Genomic DNA, 18,879 nt, shown 5'->3' on the forward strand with positions numbered 1-18,879 from the left:
TAATATATATATATTATACACACACACACACACACACACCCCAGGCATTATTGTCATGTACCCTTTAGAGCAGCTATTAATGCTGGGACCCTTTAATATCTTGTATAATATTAGAGGAACCAGCCTTAATATTATACATCCCAGGGGCTCAGGAGAGAGAACTACAAACGGCAAGGACTATTTTCGGGAAATAGAATCTCAGCACACCAAGCTCTCTAGTCCACTTGCTTTAATTCCTCTGGTATAACATCCTATTTACACAGCTTCAGTTCTGTTCTCGTGCCTAGCTCCTTTCTTGCCTGATTTCTCTCTATATTTACCTACTGCTCCCTCTACGTTCTATCTTAATTCTCTCGTCATAATTCTGCCTCATCTAGGTCCTTTTCATCTTGTTCTTACCCAGCTAGGACTTCCCCATCTGACTCTTCCTCATCTTCCATCTCATTCACATGTTCTCTCTGGTCCAAATCCTCCTTATCCCTCTCCAATCTCCATGTTCCTCCTAAGTATCTCAGGAGTCCAGTCATAAACCCAAGCAATAGCAGTCCCCTGGTTGAGCAAGGCCACCAGACTTGAATTCTATGGGGTCATAAAGGCAGGTAAGAATTTTCCTCAGGCACTGACCACCAGGCTTTCTTTTACAACCCAAAATGGGAGAGGTAAAAGAGGAGGTCACCTGAGTGCTAATGACTGGTTAGTGTATCAAAAGGGGGTCTGTGTGCGCAGTCTGCATTCCTAGAAGTGGTGAGGTAAAAAGTTAGGGGGCTATTACTAAGGTTGTGTAAGAAAGGAGGGTCTCACCCTAAATTGCACAAGAAATAAAGCTATCTAACTGACCTAGGAGACAGGTGTTGTTTTGTTTGGCCTTGGATGCTTGATAGGCATTTTAGATAAATACACTGTTACGAGTTCTTGGAAGCACACAAGAAAAAGTCATTTTAGGAACCAGCTAATACACACACACACACACACACACACACACACACACACACACAAAAGCTAAAATATCACCAAGACTTAAGCCATGGCTTGACTTTTGGAGAAGTCCTTGACTTTTCCAAGTAGTAGCTTTTGTGATTGTAGCTGAATTTCATTACATTTTCCTGTGGCTTGCAGCATTAATACAGTAAGTACTTCATGTTGTGTTGACCCCCTCAACCGTAAAAAAAAAAATTATTTTGTTATTTCATAATTGTAGTTTTGCTACTGTTATGAATTTGTCATGTAAATAATTTTGGAGACAGAGGTTTGGCAAAGGGGGTAATGACCCAGAGGTTGAGAAGCACTGCTTTACAAGTAACTCTAACCAACTTCCACCAGGGTTTGTTTCTTATCATTGGGTATTTCAACTTTTTGGAAGTTTGCAACTTTCCAAAGCAATTGATCTTTCCTTTGGTTCTTTTCTCTGCATGTACTCTGAAGGACGTTGGCAATGTGTTTACAGTTGGTCTAGTTTACATGTGATTATGTTAAATTCTTGATGCTTACTTAACAGTTATTAAAACTATGAAAACAGTCATAGGGTCACAGAGATGAAATGCAACAGCCAACATGCAAACAAGTGTCCTCAAAGCCTTTATGACGGCAAGCAGGAAGAGCAGTACAAGGACAACAACTTCATCCTCCAAGCCCTTTTGGGGTGACAACCCTGGAGGCACACTGCGTGTTTAACCCTGCCTTCACCATTCACAGAAGCAAAGGGATGGAAGAAGCCTGCACTGGCCCGCTCAGCCTGCGACAAGGACAGCACATGCCATGGAAAACTGCTGTGAGCTTCCGTGCATTAACTCACACCCTTAGCTCAGCACCAGACATTCATTGCTCACAGAATAATTGTATCAGCATTAGCTACTCCAGCAGGTTAAACAATCCTAATCTGAAAACCAGAAATAGGAAATGCTACAAAATGCTGATGAGACAGTAAACGGAAAATTACACACACTTGATCTCAAGTGATGGAATGTGGACAAGAATAGAGATGCACTAAAAATGTCCTATGAAATTACCTTTTCATTCTTTCTTGTTTTTTTGAGTCTTATTTATGTAGCCCAGAGTGATCTCAAACTGGGCAAGGGTGACCTTGAACTTCGATGCCATCATACCCAGGTTTAGATGGTGCTGGAAACAAAGCTAGGATGTCACCTGTGACATGCAAACACTTCATCGACTGCGATACGTCCTCAGCTCCTATTTTCAGGATTTGTGTATAAACATGTAAGAAGTAAGGGACAGTGGCTCCTGGCTCATGTCTACAATTTCAGCACTTGAGAGGCCAGAGTAGGAAGACTGACAAGAGTTAAGCAATGGTCACAAGGTCATCTCCAGGCCAGCCTGGTCTACAGTGAGGCTGCCTCAAAACAAATAACAAATAACAAATAAGCACCTGGGGGTTGGTGATGGCGCACGCCTTTAATCCCAGCATTCGGGAGGCAGAGCCAGGCGGATCTCTGTGAGTTCAAGCCAGCCTGGTCTATAGAGAGAGTTCCAGAACAGCCAAAGCTAAACAGTGACTCTGTGTCGAAAAACCACCCCACCCCCACACACATGCAAAGTAAGAAAAACTATGAATTTTGTGTTAGAATTGGTTTCTATCTCTTAGATATTATATATATGCAAATGCTATAAAATTCAAAATCTAAAATGATTCTGTTCCTTAGCATTCCAGAGAATAAACAGTCAACTTAGATTTTTATGTAGCAAAGTATTCTCAGGACTCAGTTAGTGGAGTTTTGTCTAGTCACACCATAGTATAACCTTCACCACCCATTTTTAGGATGTTCCTGGCGTCCTCAACTGTTTCATAAACGTTCTGAAGGTCTGTCTCCTCAGTCTTCAAGATCCCTACTGCAGAACCTCCCAGAGGCTGCTAATCACCAGCTGCAGGACCAGTGGTTCCCACCTGCCACCCCAGCACTCAAGAGGTAGACTAAGGCAGGAGGGCTGCCTGAGTCCGAGGCTTCTCAAGGTTTCAAATAAGCAAAATTTAAATACAAAAAGCCTTGAATCAGGTCCTTTACAGACTGGTGTAATTAATTTAGCATAATGCCCTCATTGTTCATCCATTTTTGTGGTATGTTCATAATGTTATTCTCTTCAAAGTAGTAATTTAAAAAACAAGTTTATTTCTTCTTCTCTCTCCTCTTTTGCTTCATCATCCATGTTGGTGTTAACTCATTAGCTCCTTCTGCCTCCAAGGGTGGGACGACAGGTGGGTACCTTCACTCTCAGTCAATTCTTATACATTTACTGTACCAATACACATAATGGAAATGTTTTCTTTCTTTCTTTTTTTTTTTTTTTTTTTTTTTTTTTTTTTTCCGAGACAGCATTTCTCTGTGTAGCTTTGCGCCTTTCCTGGAGCTCACTTGGTAGCCCAGGCTGGCCTAGAACTCACAGAGATCCGCCTGCCTCTGCCTCCCGAGTGCTGGGATTAAAGGCGTGCGCCACCACCGCCCGGCTGGAAATGTTTTCTATTGGCTGGAAATGTTTTCTATTGGCTGGAAATGTTTTCTATTCCCGATGGAGTGCCAACATGGGGAAGTATGTCCTGCTGAGCAAGCATCTAGCCCGCTCTCGTCTTTGCTATCATCAACACTTTCCCTGGTCCTGACAAGGTGGGATGGGTGTGCTACATTACCTTTGGAGGTCAATTTGTCTCTCTGCTGGTGCTGCCTTTTTGGCTCCATCTTGTAGCTTGGGTGCTTTGGCATTACCTGCTTCCAGACCCCCAGGGCTCTCCTGGCTGCCTGCAGCTCTCTTCCTTCCCTTGCTGGGAGCTTTATTTAGATCATCATTTTTGGTTGCATTGCCCTGAGAATCCGACTTGGGGCGACGTCCTCTCCTAGGTTTGGAAGGGGCAGGAGGTCCTGACTCATCGACTTTCTCATCTGGTTTCTGTTGGATATTCTCAGTACCAGCTGCTGTTACAATTCTTTTCTTTCCTCGGTCACTGCTGATGTTGCCTGGGGTAGGCTGATCAGAATTAATTTCCTAAAAGAGCACAAAAACAATAATGTCAACATAAATTCCTTAAATACCTGAGTATACTAGAAAAGATTATGAATTTTAAAAAAATAAACTGATTTTTTAATTTGGCGTGCATGTGGATCCAATTCATTCATGTGTGTGGAGTGCACTGTGTGTTCTCTTCTTCAATTTTCAACCTTAGGCCAGTCTCTCCCAGACCCTCCTAGGGTTACAGGTGCATATGAAAGCACACCTGGATCATTATATCAGTACTGGGATCCAAGCTCAAGTACGGTTATTCATCAAAGGCTCTCTACCACTGACTCATCTTTCTAGCTTCTGAAAGTACTTTAAACTTGTTATTATGCCAGGTGGTGGTGGCAGCAGCGCATGGCTTTAATCCCAGTACTCTGGAGGCAGAGCCAGGTGGATCTCTGTGAGTTCAAGGCCAGCCTGGTCTATAGAGCAAGATCTAGGACAGGCACCAAAACTACACATTTTTTTTTTTTAATAAGAAAAAGAAAAGAAAATCTACTTGGTTTCTCATCATTCAACTGTTAACTCCCTTTTTCCTATTTAAAAAATCAATTTACCATTACCTCATATAAAACGTCACAAGTGATAAAACCCCATTTCATCAAAATAGGTGAAATGGGCTTTGGGAGAAGCAAGGACAGGCAGAATGAAACTGACCTTCACATAGACGACATGAGGGAACAAGTCAAGAGTTTAACTGTTATAGTTCTAACCCATCACACAGACGACATGCAGGAACAAGTCATGAGTTTAACTGTTACAGTTCTAACCCATCAAAAGAGAAGTCAGGCTTGGCACACACTGCAATCCCAGAATGTGGGAGGTTGGGGCAGGGAACGGTGACAAGTTTGAGGCCAGCAGCAGCCCCAGAGCAGACACCAGGGAAGCCTGGGTTACATACTGAGACAAAAAGCAAAAATTTTCCGTTCCCCTAGAACAGTATTTCTAGAGTGAGAGCAAACAACAGGGGGATATCATCACAAGCCTTCCTATTACAGAGCACAATCCAGAACTCAGTGTCACACCCAGTGCTTTACTTTAAGTCTCCCTTGAGAGGATGGGTAACCCACAAAAGTGCTCGCCCTACAGCAGTCCCCACGAACTTTAATAACACATCACAAGAGGGATAGGCTGTGGTGATATATTGTGTACCCTAATAAAATTTTCCTGAAGATCAGAGAACAGAACAAGCCACTAGAGTAAACATAGAGGCCACCTTTAATCCTAGCACTTGGGAGGCAGAGATCTGTCTGGATATCTCTGAGTTCAAGGCCACACTGGATTACATGAGACTGATTCAGTCTAGGAGAGAAACAGAGCCAGGGAGTGGTGGCGCACATCTTTAATCCCAGCACTTGAGATCTCATGCCTCTGCTACCAGTATTTGGGAAGCACACACGCCTTTAGTCCCAGCACTAGGCAGGAAGTGATATGGCTGGGCGGAGACAGGTGTCTACAGTGTGAGGAGATAGGAACGAGAGTCTTTTTCAGCTGATACTCTTTCAGTTAGAGGCGTTTCGGCTGAAGCCTTTTCAGTTGGAGCCCTTTCGGCTAGAGAGCTTTTTTGGCTGAGAATCCAGAGACTTTCAAAGAGAGGATTCATGGAGTTGGTGAGGTGAGACATGGCAGTGGCTTGTTCCTTTGTCTCTCTGATCTTTCAGCATTTACCCCAATATCTGACCATTTAGTGATTGGTGTTACAATAGGCTTAAGTCATCTTGAAGAAACAGATTTCTGGGGCAAACAAGATGTGTCGACCACACAGCTAATGTCTGTACTAACTGGAGACTGACTCAGGGCCTTATATATGGGCAAATCCTCTATCACTAAGCTAAGCCTGAAATCAACCAATATGGTAGAGCTTGTATGTAATAATCCCAACACTAGGGAGGCTGAGGCAGGAAGATTTCAATTTTGAAGTCAGCCTGGGCTACAAAGCAAACTACCCATAAGGTCCCACTCAGGAAAATTATGTACATATGCATATATAAGGAAAGCAAGTAAAAAGCCAAATGTGGAGGGAGGCAGTATTGACAATGTCCCTCACCTGAATACAAGCAATCTTGGTTCTTTGAATACATCCAGTTTTCATCCTTTATGTTACAATTTGCCTCAGAGCAAATATACTGATTTGTAAATATGCATATCCATGTTGAGTGTACTGGCACATACCTAAAATCCTAGTTACTTGGGAAGTGGAGGCAGGAGGATGGCCAGGAACAAGAGTTGAAATAGTGAGTACCAGGGCAGCTGGGGCTACTGATTAAGACCTTGTCTCTAAAAACCCTGCATCAAAACAAACAATAACATGCATGTACAATTTTCCTGAGAAACTGGTTAGCAAGAAATATTCCCTTATATCTTTATAGTGCCTGAATTAGAGAAAGATCAGACCAGAGCAAAAAAAAAAAAAAAAAAAAAAAAATACAGTATCGACTTAGAGAACTGACTGAATCTGTCGAAATTCTTTGACAGAACAACTGTGTCACATCAAGGTACCCACCCTTAGGAACATTCTTTCCAAGTGTAAAAAGTAGAAGGAACGGTTCAGTCTGCTATTTCAAATCACTCAGAGCAAAGTGTTGACCTTTCAGAAATAAGAATTTACATGTCCAACTTGCCTAGGGTTGTAGCTCAGACATAAAACCACGCTTAGCAGACACCAAGGCCTACATTTCCTCTCTAGCACAACATAGACACAGACACACGGACAGACAGAGAGGGAGTGTGAGGCCCTAAAAAGTTTACTTCATTCTAGGTAGAGGCCCAGGAACGCATTTCATCTGACTGACTGCCGTGAGTACGTGTGACTCAATGTCGACAGCAGTAGTGCACCTTATACGGTTCTTTGCGCCCAGCCTACTTAATTGTGTACAGAACCCATAATAAGCAGATCTACTGGCTTCTGCATCCCAAGAATTTTGGCAGTGAGGTGTTTCTGTGTTGTCTATTAAGATGCTGTTTCTAGCCATTGCTACTGAGATGAGAAACTCATGACATTCTACAAGTGAATGGAAGGTTACATTAAGTCAACCCTCAAGCCAGTGAGTGGCAGAGCTAGGGTTAAAATCAAATCTGACTTATGCTCCTATTATCAAGCTCTCCTATTATCATTGCCTTCCTTCCTGTTAAAACAATGATAAGAAATGGGAGGGACATAAAGACTTGGCTTAGTGCTTATGAGCACCTGTTGCTCTTGCAGATTACCTGGGTTCAGTTTCCGGAACCGACATGGTAGCTTATAACCATTTGAAACTCTATTTCCTAGGGGTTCCAATACGCTCTGCTGACCTCCGTGGGCACTTGGCACACATGCACGTGGTACACTGACATACATGTAGCAGAACAGTCATACATATAAAACAAGATAAGTATTTAAAAACAGAAAGAAAGAAAAACTGGGAGGTGAGGATTACTACTCTTTCAGAGGACACAAATTCACTCCTAGCACCCAAAAGACAGCTCACAACCAATTCTAACTTCAGCCTCGGGGGATCCATCTACTTCTGGCTTCCATGGGAACAGCAAGCTTTGCATATACAAGTCAGTAACACATACTTTAAAAAAAAAAAGTAGATTAGGTGCTGCAGTTTAAATGTCATGGTAGAACGTGTCTGTAATTCAGGAGGATCACAGGTTAGAAGCCTACCTGGTCTACACAGCAAGACTAGGGAAATGCCTCAGCATATAAAAGTGAGTTCAGTCCCCAGAAGCTAGCAGGAAAAGCCACATTTAATGGCAAACATTTGTAACCTGAACTGGGAAGTGGAAAAAGGAGGACAAGCTAGAGCTAGAGAGTCAGTCAGCCTGGAGTGTGCTGAGCAGCAGGGACGAAAAGGCCTTGCCTCAACAGGGTGGACACTGTCCTCTGACATGCTCCAATACGAACACAAAACATAAATAATTAAAAACAAAGAACCAAAGCAATAATTCATGCACATTTAAAAACGCTAAGTCATGAACATCTACCTTTGAAAAGTGTAACAGAAACAAAGTGGAGTAGTGGCCTTTGGACATAGTGAATGTCTCTGATCATCAGATTCTGCACCCACCCCCAACTCTCAAATGTGTTCCTTTCAAGTGTTCAGAGTAGCAGTGTGGAAAAAGGATGTTACTACGAATCATCATTTTAGCAGACCAAGAGTGCAGCTGGTCTGACACTGGAATAAACATGTATGTCACCTGTGGCACTGCAGTCACTTGCTGTCTGAAAGTTTCTTACCGTAACCCTGAAACTGTAGTAGAATCTCTACAGGAAAATTTTACTTGTTTTGTTTGTTTACATACTCTGCAAATTTTATTTTATGCATATGATTGTTTTGCTCACATGTATATCTGTTTATCACATGTGTGCAGGTGCCTATGGAGACCAGAAGGTGTCAGATCCCCTGGAACTGGACTTACCGACAGCTGCGAGTTGCCATGTGGGAGACTAAGCTTGGGTCCTCTGAAAGATCAGTTAGAACTTCATTGCTAAGCCATCTCCCCTGCCCTACCTCATGTAATCCGCAGTCCTCAGCACTGCAAACAAATGAAGAACCACTTACCTTATTCTTTACAGTATCAATATTCTTTACAGGGGTGACAGAAATTATTCTCACAGGATTCTCCTCATTTTCACTACCTCCAGTTTCTGATGCCTCTGAACTCTGTTCCCTAGTAGAAAAACAAAGAAAAACAAAACAAAGGTATTTCATTTACTTTATTACCTCATTTCTATTTAACATTAACAGTGTAAGACCTAAATCACTGCCTAGAACGAACCAACCACAAAGATTTTGTTAGAAATTGTTCTAAGCATTATTTCAAAGCAGAACTAAAATAATCAATTTTATCGACTGACTGATCATATTACTATGTATCCATTTGCCTGGGAGGTGTTTAGTCCCCGCTGGTTTAAACCATAGCTGTTCTAGAATTTATATTTTTGAATGTGCTGTGATGTGATTTCAACACAATTTTATTCTTAAATTTCACAGATATGAATAAAATCTTTAAAAACGTTAGTATTGAAGCTTTTAATTATACTACCTGGAGGCTGAGGCAAGATGATTGCTACAAGTTTGTAGCACACAGCTTGGAGTGTAGAACAAGGCATTGTCTTAAAAAGCACTATTTGTAAGCCAGGTGCAATGGCACACAACTTTAATCCCAGCACCAGGAAAGACGCAGAGGCAGGTGACTCTGAGTCCAGCCTCATTTATACATCAAGTTCCAGGCTAGACAGAGTTACATGGTGAGATCCTATCTCAGAAAAGATACAGTAAATTGTTGAGGCTCAACTTCAAAAAAATCCTAAAACACACCCGGGTAGTGGTGGTGCTGCAGGACTTTAACCCTAGCACTCAGGAGGCCGAGGCAGAGGCAGGCGAGTTCCAGGACAGGCTACACAACAAAACCTTGTCTTGAAAAACAAACAAACAAAAATCCTAAACACATGAATATTCTTTTACACAACTTCTACAGAAACCTATACTATGATCCAATGCCTTGGAAGTAAGTTAAAACATAAGTCAGCAGGAGGTAAGAGGATAAAATGTATTCAGAGAAAATCAATTGCCTTGAACGACTCCCGGCTGAAGGGCTCAGCTCTGAACTGGTGTTAATATTGCTTCCAGTCTCTGGGCCAGCGCTTCTAACATAAGGCTTCCTTCCCGTTGCTGATAAAGGCTTGTTTACTGTACCTAGGACTCCAGTAGGCTTTGGCTTTAAAAAAAAAAAGGGGGGGAGGAGGAAAACAAAACAAAAACACACGTTATTTCACACCTTAGGGAAAGGAATTAGTAAACATTTATAAACAGCCTAAACATATGTTTTAATGTAAAGCCAAGGGTTGTTGTTCTCTTGAAATGTTATTATTATAAATGATAGTTCTGGAAAATATTTGGTTCTCTTAAAATAAGCAAAAGCATGTGAATTACCTTCACTTAATAATGAGGCAGTATTTGCTATCTCTTATTTCTTAATTAAAACAAAATGCATGCCTCTAAAACACATAATGATGCATTTACCTTAGAAGTGGACTACTGAATGTATAATCTTACATCACCTTACTTTTATGAATTACAATCTATCTACCATATCAGTGTTTCAATTTATCTTTCTTATCTACTTACTGTTTTTTTAAGTTATGAAATTCTGCACTAAGAACTTTAAATGAACTTGAGCTTTTCACCACTGCTAAGAATATGTGGAAATGATTCTGAACAGTCATTAATTGAAGAAAAATATCTGAGAACACAGGTGCTACACAAACTCATAATGCATCCCTAATAATCTGGGGGCATATACCAGACACAATACACATAGTAAACATAGTAAACCACCCCCCCCACGTGTGTGTAGTACCTTTCCTGTTAACAGAAGCACTCTTGTCTCTTCTGAAATATAGCTTTTGTCATTACAGAAGTCCTATTTTGAAAAAAGAACAAAAACAAACAACCCAATGGAACACTTTTATCTCGCAACAGTATTTTCAGGCTGACCTGGATAAATACAGGAGTTATATTCCCCTCTTGCAGTATGTGCTACTGCTGAGTGACCCCAGAAAAGTACACACACTTGGCAAGAACTTTTCCAGAGCAACATCCTCCACCTTTCAAGATTTCACTTTTGTTTGTTTTGAGACAGGGTCTCTTTAACTAGCCCTGCTGTCCTAGAACTCACTATGGAGATCAGGTTGGCCTCAAAGTCACTGAGATCCTCCTGCCTCTGCCTCCTGTGGTGGTGCATGCACCACCACATCGAGCAAGACCGACTGACCTATCTATCTATCTATCTATCTATCTATCTATCTATCTATCTATCTATCTATCTATCTATCTACCTACCTACCTACCTACCTACCTACCTACCTACCTACCTACATATTTTTGGTTTTCTGAGATAGGGCTTCTCTGTGTAGTTCGGGAGCCTGTCCTGGATCTCACTCTATAGCCCAGGATGGCCCTCAACTCCCAGAAACTTCCAGAGATCCACCTGCCTCTGGCTCCTGAGTATTGGGATTAAAGGCGTGCGCCACCCCCCGCCCGCCCAGCAGATGTACTTTATTTTGACGTGTATGACTGCTTTGCCTACATTTGTGTAAGTGCACCATGTGTATGCAGTGCCTGTGAAAATTACATTCAGCATTTTAAATAAATTATATTCCTAGTTTTTCATATTGTTCCAAGTATTATCACTCTCCTCTACTATAGTATAAAGTCTACCTTTCAGCTGATGAAAGTAGACAACATGTCCTTGCTGGCACTGTTAATATTCGATCTGCCTCTTGGAATCCCACCCTTGGCACGGCCCTGCATCCTGACATAAAAGCCTGATGTTAAGGAAACCCCTCCCCTTCCTCTCTCTTATGCCTTTCCCTCCCTACCCCGCCATGAAGTATGCCCACCCCCGACTTCCCTCTCTTCTCTTTCTATCTCCCATTACATTCCTGAGGGGATGCAGGCCTGGGTTGTGAATGACATGCTGCTGCTACATCTGTGCATTATTTCTCCTGCAGTTGTACATTAAAATGTTTTTACATTCAAAAAAAGTGGACAAATCCAATAGAACTGTATTACCTGAGATATATAGAATATATAAATTCATAGACAGAAAGATTAGATGCTATCTCAAGATAGAGAAGAAAGGAATATAGAGCAATGATTTCCTAAGTACAGAATCTGTTTTGTGTGATGTAAACACCCCACAAATGGACAGTAATATCAGGACATATCATGAATGTAATAAATTAATGTAATTAATGAATATCATGAATATAATTACTGACAGAATATTGTGAATGTAATCAATAAATACCAAAAATATAATTAATATCCTGAGTGTAATTAATGAATATCATGAGTATAATTAAAAAATTAATTAAAATTAAAAAACCAACCAACCAAACAAAAAAATCTCATTTCTGAGGGGATGCAGACCTGGGTTGTGAATGACATGCTGCTGCTACATCTGCCCAGCATATTTTCCCTCGGGTGTGGGACTCCATGGTCCACTAGGGGGTCCCCTGTGTGCAGTATCATAACAGGCATCTTAATTTTAGTTTTGAAACAGTCTCAGATAGACCAGCTGTTGGGTTCATGAACCTCCTGCCATCCTGCCAGGCTTATACCATGCATTTATAAAAAAGGAATTCCATACTCCATTTCAATTATTATTATGAAAACAAGTATCTGTTATCTTAACAATATTGTGAGCTGGATACAGTGATGTATGCTTATATTCCCAGTACTGAGAGGTTGAGGCAAGAGGATCTCAAGTTTAAGGCCAGACTGAACTATGACCCTGTGTCAAAAAACAGGTATGTAATTTTTGGAACGGTAAGACCTATGTTCCAATCACAAAGACAAACTCACCACAATACAATTAGGTAAACATAACATTCCCTAACGGTATTGATACCAATTAGTCAATAAATAAGTTAAATCAACTCTGAACACTGATGTTTTCATGAATTATCCCTATCTATTATCTAAGCTATATTTTGGGGGTAGGGAGTGAAGGACTGAGGAGGAAGGAAGAAGGTTCCATGGTGGACCTGGAAACTCAGTATGTAGACTAGGCTGGCCTTGGACTCACAAGAGGTCCAACCTGACTCCCAATGCTAGGATTAAAGGTGTTTTACCACTATGACGAACTCAAAGTTTATGTTTTATCATTTGATGACTCTCCCTCTTAAATATTCTGGAAGTTAAAGTACAAGAGTGTTAGTGAAACAACAAATATCTGTAGCGATAGCAGCAACCCTAGCACTAAGGAGACAGAAGCAAGATGGCCACTTGGCCTCAGAAGTTCAAGATCAGCTTCGCCAATACAGCAAGAACTAACCCAGGGGAAAAGCAGAGGTGGCCAGTAGGGGTGCAGAGGAATGTCTTACTAATTTCATTTAAAAACACATTTCAAAGAACATTGTATCCATACATGAAAATGGCCTTATGCAGCACTGTATAATTTAAAACTTTCTTTCTTTGTTTTGTTCCCTGCCCCCAACTCCCCAACACACCCACGGTGTTGTTATGTAAAGTCAGCTCCAGCCCCTTAGTGCTAGCCAAGACTACAAGGTCAGCCACAATGCCTAACTCAGGCATGCAATGTCTTTTGCAAAAAAGATTTCAGGTAGCTAAAATAATTGTTCAAAATTTACTTACTCTGCTTAAGAAATATTGCCACCTCAACAGACTTGCACAAGCCTGCTGCTCTAATGTTTGACAGTACCAGATTAAAAGCAGTATGTCAGAAAAAGAAAAAGAAAGATCCCTGACATGGTGGCACAACTTTTAATCCCAGCACTTAGGAGGCAGAGGATAATGGGATCTGAGTTTGAGGCTAACCTAGTCTACAAAGTGAGTTTCAGGACAGCCTTGGCTACACAAAGAAACCCTGACTGGGGGAGAGAAGACTGGGCAGGCAGTATGTCTCAGTGGGTGGGGCTGCTTGTTAGAGGCCTATACTGTAAGTCTGATCCCCAAACCCCACATGATGGAAGGAGAATACTGCCTCAAGTTCTTCAGTCATTAATATTTTATTTCATATAAAGATGTATTTGTATTTATATAACTACAAATATCCTAACTCTTTGTTTCGCTTGTTCTTTTTTTTTCCCCCAGAGCTGAGGACGGAACCCAGGGCCTTGTGCTTACTAGGCAAGTGCTCTATCACTGAGCTAAATCCCCAACACCGTTCTTTATTTTTTTCAAGACAGGGTTTCTCTGTGTGATAGCCCTGGCTGTCTTGGAACTTGCTTTGCTGAGATTAAAGGTGTGTGGCAAGTATTCTAACATTTTATCTCATCCATCTATCCATTCTGTGCGTCCGTCCGTCTGCTCATTCATCAAAGCATGCATGCATGCACGATGTTCCAGCCTCAGCCTCTGCAGTGCTGCCCTTCCAACAGTGCATACCCTGCCTGACCACCGTCTACTCTGTCCACATACTCTCTGTACCTGGGACTGAAGCTCACTATAGCGCTTCTTGCCTAGCGTGTACAAGGTCCTGAATGTAAAGTCCAAACACAAATACACACAATAAAAGAAACACACAACTAGTTGTTTCAACAAAAAAGGATAAAGTCCCAAAGTTTTTTTCTATACCCAGAATGAACATCTGTGCAGTAACAGAAAGCTTGACTTGGACTCCCTTACCTAGAGAAGAATAATAATTTTCTATTTCTCAATACATTTAGAGACTCTTTTTTTCTTTTAGTATTTGTCATGGGTGTTGACTGAAATTTAAATCACCTTTAGTATGAGAGAAAAGTGAAGTGAGGAAAATTACCTTTTCAGGTTGGGTAAAGAATTTCATGGGGAGGACTGGGTCCTTTGGTGAGTCTGCATTGCACATAGCACTTTTACTATTAATAACACACAGAGCCACATCACAAACTGTATAAAGTTTCTAGAGAGAAAAAAAAAGGACAATTACATAACTTCCATGATTGCATAATAATCACAAGTACCAATTCCATCAGATAATAGAAATTCAAGTTGAAGAGACATGTGGCCACTTACTCCTTAAACAGTTCCTGTTTCTGCTCAGCATTCTTCAGACTCCCAGTACAGGCAAAGCAAAAGTATATCCACTTTCTCTCACTAGAAAGAAGTTTCTAACACAAGACTGCTGTATGTTTTATCAGTTTGTATCTTTCTAAGTGTTATCGTTTTCCCCACCAAGACAGGGTTTCTCTGTGTAGCTTTGCGCCTTTCCTGGAACTCACTTTGTAGACCAGACTGGCCTCCAACTCACAGAGAACCGCCTGCCTCTGCCTCCCAAGTGCTGGGATTAAAGGCGCAGGCCATCACCACCCGGCTTGTGTTATCACTTTTTTCTTTTTAAAGAACATTTCAAACATGGTATGTACTCACTCATAAGTGGATTCTAGATATACAGCAAAGAACATTCAGACTGCAACCCACAGAACCAGGGAAGCTATATAGCAAGGGGGACCCTAGGATGACTGTAGCTTATAGTAAGTTTTGGTTTTACTCAATTACTGGACAAGCCTCAATGAAACATTTCACTATTAGGATAAGAATTTATACTGTATCAAGCTGATAATAGAAAAATAAATTTAAAAGGGGGGGGGGGGAAGGTTTCCAGAAAAACAAATTTTGTAAGTATAGGCATTAAAAAGAAACTCAAAATCAGGGCTAGAGAGAAGGCTCAGGAGGAGTTAACAGCACTTGTTGCTCCTGTAGACCTGGATGTGATTACCAACAACCAACATGGTAACTCACAACCATCCATGACTCCAGGTCCAGGACCTGATATCCATGGGCGCCAAGCACACACTTGGTACACGTTCATACATGCAAACTACTCGTATACATTAAAAATGATCTGAAAAAATTTAAGTGACCATAAATATATTTTCAGACACTGTAATTTAAACCATTATGTAACTGTCAAGAAAAATAAATTGGTTGGTGTATTTTCCTTTGACATCCTCTGCCTAACATTTGTCTCACCTCGTTCGTCTTGGATTCATCTGGAGACTGAGCATCTCTGGTCAGCTTGATGTTCTCTGCCATCTTCTTCATAAAGGCATGGCTGTTGTTTTCATTCTTTGTCATTAAGACTTCAAGCATAAACCATAGGCACCTGAGTAACACACATTAAAGAGAATAAATGAAGATGGCTTTTTGCTTAATGGATTAGTAAGTCTTTATTGAGAAGTTTTGTTGTCTACATAAAATAAAAACAAAATAGTAAAATATCATTTTATTAATGGTATCAATTCAAGTGGATTATTTTTTTTTTGAGACAGGTTCTCCCACAACCTAAGCCTGTGTCCAACTCACTATACAGCTTAGATAGATTTGAACTTCTCATCCTCCTACCTCTACTTCCTGAGGGCTGAGTGTTCAGTTACAGGTCTGAGCCATCGTGTCAGGCTCAACAGGAAAATCAAGTCACAAAACATTTCAAACAAAATACAGCTTACTTTGAGAATTTCTGGCAGTTTCTCGAGGTGCATAAAGACAATAGAGGTTCTCAATAAACATTTAGACTCCGATGTATTCAATCCACACTGGAGATGAACAAATCAACATCCTGCATATCCTTAGCACTGTTTGTTTGTTAGGAGACTATTATGTGTGATAACCAGCTAAGCAACTATGTGGTGTCCTGTAAAATCATTTTTGCTCTTTCCTCTTTATGCTCATTAATGCATAAATAGTAAGAGTGGGACATGTGAGCTTTCCAACGAAGAGTGAACCCCAAGTCATACTAAACACGAGCATCACTTGGGGAACTGACAAATATGGGGATAGAGCTTGTTTTTTTGCCAAGTTCCCAAAATGATTCACAGATAAGAGTACCTGCTTTACTCAACTGAAAAGGAAGAATTAATCTGATAACATTCTATGTAGCTATGAGTTTCATCTCTGGCCATACACAAACCAGGTATGATAGTAATACCTGAGAGATGGAGGTTCAAGGTCTCCTCACTATACAGCTGGTTTGAGCTGACACTGGGCTACAAGAGACTATACCTCAATTGTTTGTTTACCCGGACTTCTTTACCCTTATCAGATGTTGTATGAGGCTAGCGTAACAGACTACACAAAAGTGAAAGCATCTACATTTGTTAACTCGGGCAGTCATACCTAGATGACTGCAGGGTTCTGGACAATCAAAGCACCGAAACAGAAAATGCAACACACACAAAATCACCCCTATTTTATACATAAAGAACTCCCTTGACGCCTTTTTTTTTTTTTTAAAGAGGAGTCAAATGCCTTTAGGTTACCAATATAAAAGGATGGAATGGGGATTTAAAAACTGGTCTGATTTATACTTAAAAACAAAACAAACGAAACATGTATCATAAGCAAGCTGCATCTGAGCGACTGTGTGTCCCTGCAGCACTATCTGAACCACCACAGACACACCGCACGAAGGGGACTGCACTGGGCTCACACACTATATAAAGCTGAAGCACTCAGCTTGCTTATGTGGACACTTCATTAATTCCCTGGGTTCACAATCCTAACATTCTATTAACTTACAACACTCCACTTTAAAAAAAAAAAAAACAAAACCTTATGTGCATTGGTGTATTGCCTGCATGTGTGTCTTGTGGGAAGGTGTCGATCCTCTGGAACAGGAGTTACAGACAGTTGTGAGCTGCCATGTGGGTGCTAGGAATTGATGCCAGAGCCTCTGGAAGAGCAGTTAATGCTATTAACTGCTGAGCCATCTCTCCAGCCCCAACTTGCAAGATCCTTGATCCTTTCACAAAGACCAACAGCATTAGAAAATTACTCTTGGTGATAATAAGGAAGTATTCTCACTGCCCTAGAGTATAAGACTCATTCTTGTTAAAAGTTTTAACAGAAAAAAAAAAAATCTTAAGATTTTAAATGTGGCTGGGAGGTGGTGGCACACACCACCTTTGATAACAGCACTCAGGAGGCAGAGGCAGGAAAATCTCTGAATTCAAGGTGAGCCTAGGCCAGGATGGCCAGGGCTTTACAGGTTTCCTTGGAGAAACCCTATCTCCAAAAATAAACAAACAAAAATAAAATGAATTAAATAAAAATGCCTAAAACTTCACACAGAAAATGCTAACAAAGTCTAGGATACAAAACAATATATATAAGAAATATGGACGTGTCATTTTTGTGAAATTACAATACGCTGAAAATTTAAAGGCCATGTACAATGTACATGTTTTGATGCTTTTAGTATTGCCCAGGATGGCTTTGAACTCAACCCTCTACTACATCCTCGAGTGTTAATTACAATTACAGATGGAGTCAGCATACGCAGAAAACACACACATACATGTATGCCCTGAACAAAAATGGGACTGCAAAATTGTGTTCACCTTCCACAGTACACACAGCTCACGGTCCTGTGCTTACACTGTGTTCCTCAAAGCATGCTGTCCTTCCCAAATCTTCTGAGTTTCCTGAACTACCCTTTATATGTACAGAAAACAAACACTGGTAAACGCCCCATTCCACACACACCCCTGAAACCATGGTCCAAGCATCTCTCAAGAATACTTTCCTTGCATCCCCTGAGGTCACAATCACCTTCCTGCCACATGTTGCCCACTTAGGGTTGGGAAGTGGGTCATCCTCTTTTACCTCCAGTGCTAATTCCAATGATTGAATCTGTTTATGTAAAATTATACCGAGGAAGCTGTTGCCACTTTCATGACTACATACATATACTCTCTTCTTGTTACCATCATTTATCAGCCTCCCTGTGATTTCAGCACTCATTCCTTTCTGGACCAGAGATTTGTAAACTATCCATATATCCTGCCATATCTTGGTATCTTAGACATTCCCAGACCTTGAAAATTCTTAGAAGTGGTATACCAGAGACAACAGACTTCAAATATCTCACTTTCTGGATACCTGCTTTCTGTTCCACTGGCTTTCTTGAATGTATACTATTAAAGCCGTGCTCTGGGACAAAGAAATGGTTCGGCGGTAGAGTGGCCACCCAGAACATAAAGTCCTATGTTCCATCTCTAGGGCATGCGGTTTGGGAGGTGGGGCTATATTCTTTGCCCTCATACGGACTTCTCAGCTGCAGACCTTGCTAATTTTCCAACCCATTCTATTCCCCTTGCTCTTCAATTGTCCATCATGACAGTATTTATTAAATCTTTAGTTCATATTCCGTGAGCCACTCTTTGGAAGAGTCACTATTTACCAATTCTCTTCTGAATACATTTGCCTTGGAAACTCGCAACCTAGGGACTGGGGAAATAACTAAGTCAGGAAAGTCCTTGTCACTCAAATGAGAACCCTAGTTGATACCTGCCCTCATGGAAAAAGCACAACATGGTGGCGCTGGCTTGCAACCCCAGCAATGAGGAGGCAGAAACAGGAGACCCTTGGGGCTCCTCATAAGCCT

At 41.1% G+C, this 18,879-nt stretch overlaps 1 protein-coding gene across 1 annotated transcript in view; it reads right to left on the reverse strand.

The window, feature by feature from the left end:
* Positions 1 to 18,879, reverse strand: part of Pds5a (PDS5 cohesin associated factor A) — a 115,323-nt gene that overhangs the window by 5,717 nt on the left and 90,727 nt on the right. The window contains exons 27-32 of the mRNA XM_028882242.2: positions 15,468 to 15,600; positions 14,278 to 14,397; positions 10,351 to 10,413; positions 9,563 to 9,708; positions 8,550 to 8,658; positions 3,638 to 3,990 (exon numbers count right to left, since the gene is read on the reverse strand). Coding sequence (XP_028738075.1) covers positions 3,638 to 3,990; positions 8,550 to 8,658; positions 9,563 to 9,708; positions 10,351 to 10,413; positions 14,278 to 14,397; positions 15,468 to 15,600 — 924 coding nt within the window. The remainder of the gene's footprint in view (positions 1 to 3,637; positions 3,991 to 8,549; positions 8,659 to 9,562; positions 9,709 to 10,350; positions 10,414 to 14,277; positions 14,398 to 15,467; positions 15,601 to 18,879) is intronic.

The sequence above is a fragment of the Peromyscus leucopus genome, chromosome 10 (genome assembly GCF_004664715.2).
Source record: "Peromyscus leucopus breed LL Stock chromosome 10, UCI_PerLeu_2.1, whole genome shotgun sequence".
In the NCBI taxonomy this organism is placed as follows: Eukaryota; Metazoa; Chordata; class Mammalia; order Rodentia; family Cricetidae; genus Peromyscus; species Peromyscus leucopus.